General features: G+C 27.2%; 1 protein-coding gene across 1 annotated transcript; it reads left to right on the forward strand.

The window, feature by feature from the left end:
• The first annotated feature begins 3,242 nt into the window (after window positions 1-3,242).
• LOC136079160 (uncharacterized) lies at window positions 3,243-4,805 on the forward strand. Its single transcript, XM_065794882.1, has 3 exons — window positions 3,243-3,555; window positions 3,665-4,236; window positions 4,335-4,805. The coding sequence occupies exons 1-3, from the start codon at window positions 3,243-3,245 to the stop codon at window positions 4,803-4,805; spliced, it is 1,356 nt and encodes a 451-aa protein (XP_065650954.1).
• The last annotated feature ends 2,848 nt before the right edge of the window (window positions 4,806-7,653 follow it).

Consider the following 7,653-nt stretch of genomic DNA (forward strand, 5'->3'; position numbering starts at 1 on the left):
TATATATATATATATATATATATATATATATAAGTAAGTTTAATTTTGCTGTGAGCATATATTCAGCAAGAGTGCTCGATGAATGATATCAGAGCTATTTAATTGATTGAAAAATACCACTGATGCAATCAAATGATTTGAAAATATACCAGATAAACAAAATTGCGTTTTTATTCAATTTGACATTGTCGATTTTTACCCCACTATTACATCAGAAATACTAAGTAATGCAATACTGTTTGCAAAAAAACACACAAGTATTAGCAAAGAGAACATCAGAGTCATTAAACATTGCAGAATGTCCTTGCTATTTTTTAAAAACAAAACGTGGAAGAAAAACTTAGCACACGACTGCTTTGATGTCACAATGGGTTGTTTTGACGGTGCAGAAGTTTGTGAACTGGTGGGTCTATATATATTAGACTCACTATCTAAAATAATAAATAAAGAAGACGTTGGACTATATCAGGATAATGGTCTGATGGTACTTCGTAAAAAAACTGGATCACAAATTGATAGAATACGAAAAAACATAATTAGAGTAATATAAATGATCGGTTTTATAATAGAGATCCAAACAAACCTACCCGCAGTCAACTTCTTAGATGTATCCTTTAACTTAGAAAAAAGCTCCTATCAACCTTTCAAAAAACCAAATGAATATCTACGTTACGTCCACTCTGATTCCAACCACCCTCCGCAAATAGTAAAGCAAATCCCCATCTCTATCAACAACATATTATTACAAAATTCCTCAAATGAAAAAACATTTAATTTATCTATACCAGAATAAGAAGATGAATTGAGAAGAAATGGCTTCACTAACTTTAATTTAAAGTATAACCCCCAAAAAAGAGAAAAAAAGACAAGAAAAAGAAATATCATATGGTTTAACCCCCCGTACAGTAAAAGTGTTTCTACCAATGTCGGTCATATTTTCCTTAACTTAATCGACAAACACTTTCCAACATCCTACCCCCTAAGTAAACTATTCAATCGAAACACCATCAAATTGAGTTATAGCTGCACCAAAAATATCGAAAGTATAATAAAAAGCCACAACAAGAAAATTAGTTCAGAAAAACCAAAAGAATACCCACCCTGCAATTGCATAAAGAAAGAAAACTGCCCTTTAATAGGAAAATGTAGAGCCTCTTATTTTGTTTATAAATGTATAGTATCCCCCCCCTATCACCCCAGAAAAAGTATATATTGGCCTAGCAGAAGGTGAATGGAAGAAAAGATGGGCTAACCACAAACACTCATTCACAAATAAAAAGATGAAAAATTCAACCACCCTTTCAAAGTATATATGGCAGATAAAAGAAAAAGGTACGCAAAAAATATTAAATAAAAAAAACAGAAATTATATCTAAGTGCCGTCACGAAAACAAGTTCTAGCTTGACAACCACGAGCCCAAAGATTAAAAAACCAAACCACGCTCGCAAATAGTTATAGTTTCATAATTGTTTTTGAACGCCACGGTGTTTATTGAGTATATTTTTTAACGAAAAAAACAATGTATTTTTTACCTGATGATTGCTAAACGCATGAGACTTTTAGTAGTAAAAATCATGTAGTTATTTTTATTTAATTTTGTCAAAAAATCAATTATATATATAAATATATATATATATATATATATATATATATATATATATATATATATATATATATATATATATATATATATATATATATATATATATATATATATATATATATATATATATTTAAACAACTTCAAAAAGTATTCTACAATACAATACTCACAATAGAGTGCTCAATGTTCTTAAAAGAACAGAGCAATTATATATTAGTAGAAAATCATTTAACAAAAATTTTTTCCATTTGACACTGTGTTTCATCAACAAAGATTCATCAGATTTCTGATGAATCTTTGTTCATGAAACACAGTGTCAAATGGAAAAAATTTTTGTTAAGTGATTTTCTACTAATATATATATATATACATATATATATAAATATAAATATATATATATATATATATATATATATATATATATATATATATATTTATATATATATATGTATATATATATATATATATATATATATATATATATATATATATATATATATATATATATATATATATATATATATATATATATATATATATTTATATATTCGATGGTACTCAAATATCACTAAAATTAATTTTTATAAAGTTATAAGAATATTGCAAAGATGTAATAATGTATATTTAAATGTAACAAACTGTTTTTGCATAAAAAAGTTCCTTTCCTAAGATGCTTAAGTCTCGTTTTGTTTACAAATTTTCATCCAATCGCTAATATTTGAGAAACTTCCAAACAAGTGACAAACAATATAATGCTTATAAACATTTAAAATCTTTCATTAATTCTAAAAATCAAACTATGATTGTTTTAGAATTTACGATACCCTACCCAACCAGCCCCTCTTTTCAAAACAAATGGAAAATAAAAAACCTTTTTTTTAATTTTATTTATTATTTTGTGTGCTTTCCAATAATTATATAATTAACAATCGTAATTTATTGAAACAAATATTTACACCAGAGGGGCTAGAAAAAGACACACCTAGTCTTTTACCAAGCCCCAAAAAATGCATTCTCAAACGAATACAACGATGTAATATTATACGAAAAAAAATATAATACACAACTTTCAGAACATTTAGTAATACAAAGAGTTACATTTATGAATTGGTTTCTAAAATAAAATATATATATATATATATATATATATATATATATATATATATATATATATATATATATATATATATATATATATATATATATACTTAATTTTATTTTACTAACCAATTCAAAAATGTAACTCTTTGTATTACTATATGTTCTGAAAGTTGTTAAAAATAATAAGTTGTCAAACTAAAAAATACATTTATTGTTGGTTTGGAATATAATAATTATTATTTGAATACATTTTAATTCTTTTTGTTGTTGTTATTTTTATAAAAGCTAAACAGTAATAAGTAAAAGTAGAAGATAAAAAAAAATTCAAAAAAAATTTACAAAAACGTTTTAAAAATGACAATTAAAACATTACAATGACGTTTTAATCTAACTTAAAATATAATTTAAAAAATTTTACAATACACGAGTTCAAGCGAACTTCTGCCATTATTAATATCGCGCATGAAAAAGTCCTGGAACGAATTTAGAAGGGTAAATATTTATTTTGTCAGTTGCGAATTAGTAATAAAATATAAGATGAAAGTTAACTGTGCTGTTATAGGATGTACCAATAGTTCCTATAAGCTAGAAAAGTTGAAAGATAAAACGTGTTTTCAACACGAAGGGAAGATACTCTCCGAGTGTGGATGTGAGGCACCATTTCGAATGTATTGTTTCCCTAGTTTTAAAAGAAATAGCATAAAAAAAGAACAATGGATTAGTCAGCTTAGACGAGAAGGAAATAAAAAAGGAAGTGCATGGAAACCAGGAACTGCAGATAGAGTATGCTCTGATCATTTTGTTGATAAAATTCCAACTGTTATGAACCCTAATCCAACAATAAATATGGGTTTTTATCAATCTGAACAAAAAAAACCTAGAAGAACTTTAATGAAGCACCCAATCACTTCTTTACCATGTTGTAGAACCTTTGTTGACTGAAAAAAGTATTGTCACAGAGTTTTCAAGTCTTAGTTTTAATGCTGATGTTTTATCACCTATATTATCAGACCATACGTATTCATTGAGCTTACCACAACTTAACTATTGTACTTCATGTGAATACAAATCTTCACTTATCACCTCTTATGTTAGTAAGGTAAATAGCCTTACTAATCAATTAAAAAAGTCAAAAATAAAACAAAAAGTCAAGCTTAAACAAAAATTCTCTTGGAGATTAGTTAACAATGATAAAAGAATGAACTTTTATACTGGTATATCTTCGATTGCTATTTTTAATGTTATTTTTGGTTTGTTAAAACCATTTTTACCCTCCATTCGTTATTGGAGAGGCCCAAAACATTCACGTAGCAAAGTTAAACAACTAAAATCTATATCTAAATGTAAACTGTTATCACACAAAGAAGAGTTTTTAATGACACTTATGAGGTTGCGCTTAGGTTTATTAAATGAAGATATTGCTGATCGTTTTGACATTTCAAAAGCTTTGTGTTCTAATATATTTACCACTTTTATTAGAATTATTGCTTATATTCTCGGAAATGCTATTATTGTTTGGCTCCCAAGTGAAGTCATAAAAAAAACTTACCAGAGTCCATTGTGAAAGCAAAGCATCACAAGTGTAGAGTGATTCTTGATTGTTTTGAAATATTTATTGAACGTCCAAAGTCCCTTTACAACCAAGCAGTGACTTGGTCTGATTACAAGCACCACAACACTGTCAAGGTATTAATTGGTATAGCACCAAATGGGTACATAACGTTTCTATCTAAATGTTACGGTGGAAGAGCATCAGATAAATTTATTACAAGTGACAGTGGTTTTTACAATCTGTTGGAAAGAGGCGACGAGGTGATGGCAGACAGAGGATTTCAAATAAGAGAAGAACTATTATTCTGTTATTGCAGTTTATCAGTTCCACCAGGTGCAAGAGTAAAGAGTCAAATGACTGCAACTGAATGCAAGAAGACTACTGATGTTGCGAACTTAAGAATTCACATTGAAAGGGCCATAAACCGAATAAAAACTTTTCGAAGCTTAAAAAATGTATTACCCATTTCTATGCTTCATCATATGGATGATATTATTTTATCGTGTGCAGCTTTATGCAATTTAAAGCCTGCTTTAATAAAAAAATAATTCAAGCTTAAAAGTTTAAAACATAATTTTTAATTTAGTATTAGTCACGCGTGCTTAATACAAGGGGGTGGGGAAATTTTAGTCCAGATCTAATAAACAGGGGGATCTTAATTAAAGGTCAGATGGCAATTTTTTTGTTTTACACAACACACATGATTTTTTTATAGATTGACAATTTTTTAAATCTGATTACACTGAAAGTTTTATTTTTTATCTGTGAATGATATTATATTTTCCATTTTTTAAGGCCGGTTTACACTGAATATTTTTCTTATTTTTGACATTTCAACATTTTTGACATTTTAGCAAGTAAAAATTAATAAGATTTGTGGGTAGGAAAATTTTCTGAAAATTATTAAAAGCCCCTCTACAATTACTCTTGAGTCTTGATTGAGATTTTTGTTAAATTTTCCCATCCACTTTTTAATAAAACCCTCCAGTTTGTTAGATCTGGACTAAAATTCCCACCCACACTTTAATTCCCTCCCCTTGTATTAAGGACTCAATAGTAAGCACGTGAGAGTATTAAAATTGTAAATTTTTATAATTACTTGTAAGGGATGCCGGACACCACCGTGCACTTTTAATGAATATATATGTTTCACACTACTACTGCTTTTTATTATTATAAATAGCTTGAATAACCATTTTGATTTTCAGTATTTTCTTTACCTAAATATTTGTACACCATTATTTGGATCTTATAATAAGACAATAAGTTATTGTTTCTTTTTCTAAACTCAATAAAAATACCAATTTAAATATAAGAAGGATTTTATAATTAAAAAAAAAGATTTTACAATTTTGTTCCAATCAGTTAATAGAAAAATCTACAAAGACAGTTTTTAAATAATGATCGTTGTAGTATTTAAAAAAATCAACTTTCATACTCAACCAACTAGCTTCATCAAATGCAACTTTATCAATTTTATACCCATGAGCTGTCCATACCATAAAATAACAATTGTTCATCTTAGCAGTTCCCATTTGAACCTGACATTGAGTATAATATCTATGTTTTTTATTAATGACAAACTTGTTATTAAAATTTTTTTTAACATAAGGAAGAGATATATTTGGATCTTGTGGTGTTGTATGGTTAATTGAAAATGGGCATTTTATTTCTAAACAAGCTGGTGGGCAACACGAGCATCTGATTACTCTATCAGGGCTTCCACCTATATAGGGCATTTCAACATCTAAAAATAATCCGCATTCATTTACAGTTAAATTTTGATGAAGAGATTTCATCACTTCAAAAAACTGCTTTGCTGCTTCTATTTGCTCTCCCATACTTTAATGCAGGTATATCTGGGTTCACAAATGTTAGCCCTGAAATACTTTGGTGTAATGACCACATATCAACTTTAATGCCCATGTTAATTTTTTCAATTTTTTTTAGAACATCATGAGCTTTTGAAGCAGTTATAACTCGCTTTCAAAAATTAAACCAAAGCTCATTTGTGCTTTGACCTACAGTCATATGCTCTATATCAGTAACAATTATTTGAGTCATATTTGTTTTCATGTTTTCACTGAAGGAAAATTTATTGTCTGACATAACAATAATGGCTATTTCAGCAGAGTTAAATAATAAATAATTGTGTATATCAGGATATAATAATATTGGCCAACAAGTTAGGCCCTCGTCTTCTGATAACCAGCCATTACTGAGCTTAAAAGGATCAGGTAATTCAACACCGTTAATAAAAAGTTTTTTTTGTACTTAGTATTTATATCATGTTCTTCAGCTGTTTTAATAGGCATAACATTATTTTCCATTGCACAATATACTCGAGCTGCAAGAATTTCTTTCTTTCCAGATATCTTCAAGCCACGAAGACGTAAATAAGACTTCAATTCTTCAACTTTCATACTACATACTATATCATAATCCATTTTGATCTATATATGTTTTATATTTGTTTAAAAGATTATTGGCTTAGTTTATGTTGTTTGTTTATACTTCGTTTACTCAAGAATTAAAAGCTGACTTGATTTAATTCCCTCATAAACTCGATCCAGTTTTTTTTTAAATTCTCCGTAACGCGGCTTGAATTGGTGTATTGCGTTTAAAATATTTAGTATTTTAAGGAATAAAACTTAAAAATTTGTTTGTAATTTTACAAACAAGCAAGAAAATATAAAAAATACATTTAATTATTTGTTCAATTTACAAAAACTTATGAGATTAATGTTTAAAAAAAAATATTACTAATAACAGTAATTAATTAAATAATTATTATTACTAGCAGAAAGCAACCCGTATTACGGGTTATGGTCGGTCTGTTACATAATTTATAGTGGTTTTCAACAATTTAAAGTTGCGAAACTTTAACTAATACCCTTTTTGAAAAACGCCTTCAAATTGGAATAATTAATCCATCTGTAAAATTAACATAAAAAATATGTGGAGGTAAAATAATTTACCAATTATTAAACATTATTTTAACTGACATAGGTCGTATCAGTGTAAGGCAGAACCATTTTCCTCGACATTCCTAAGTTCAACACAATACGCTTTTAGTTACTGACACAAAATAATAACACTTTATCATGCTTTAAATTAACGAAAAACTAAAACTAAGTTCTTGTAATATTTTTTATAAACTTTAATTAATTATTAAGATTAATATGAAGTTAAACAGGAGTTAATAATTTTTTGGTATTCCCTTAATTAATTTTTCTTTAAAAAAGAAAAATGTTATCTTAAAAACGTTAAATGCACACTACTAAAAAAATTTATTATATATAACTAAATCTATTATAAATAACTAAGCAATTGAGTACATATACGTTTCAAACAAAAAAAATTTAATTTACAACAAACATGTGTATAACAAATTTA

This window comes from Hydra vulgaris, chromosome 04 (assembly GCF_038396675.1).
Source record: "Hydra vulgaris chromosome 04, alternate assembly HydraT2T_AEP".
Classification (NCBI taxonomy): domain Eukaryota; kingdom Metazoa; phylum Cnidaria; class Hydrozoa; order Anthoathecata; family Hydridae; genus Hydra; species Hydra vulgaris.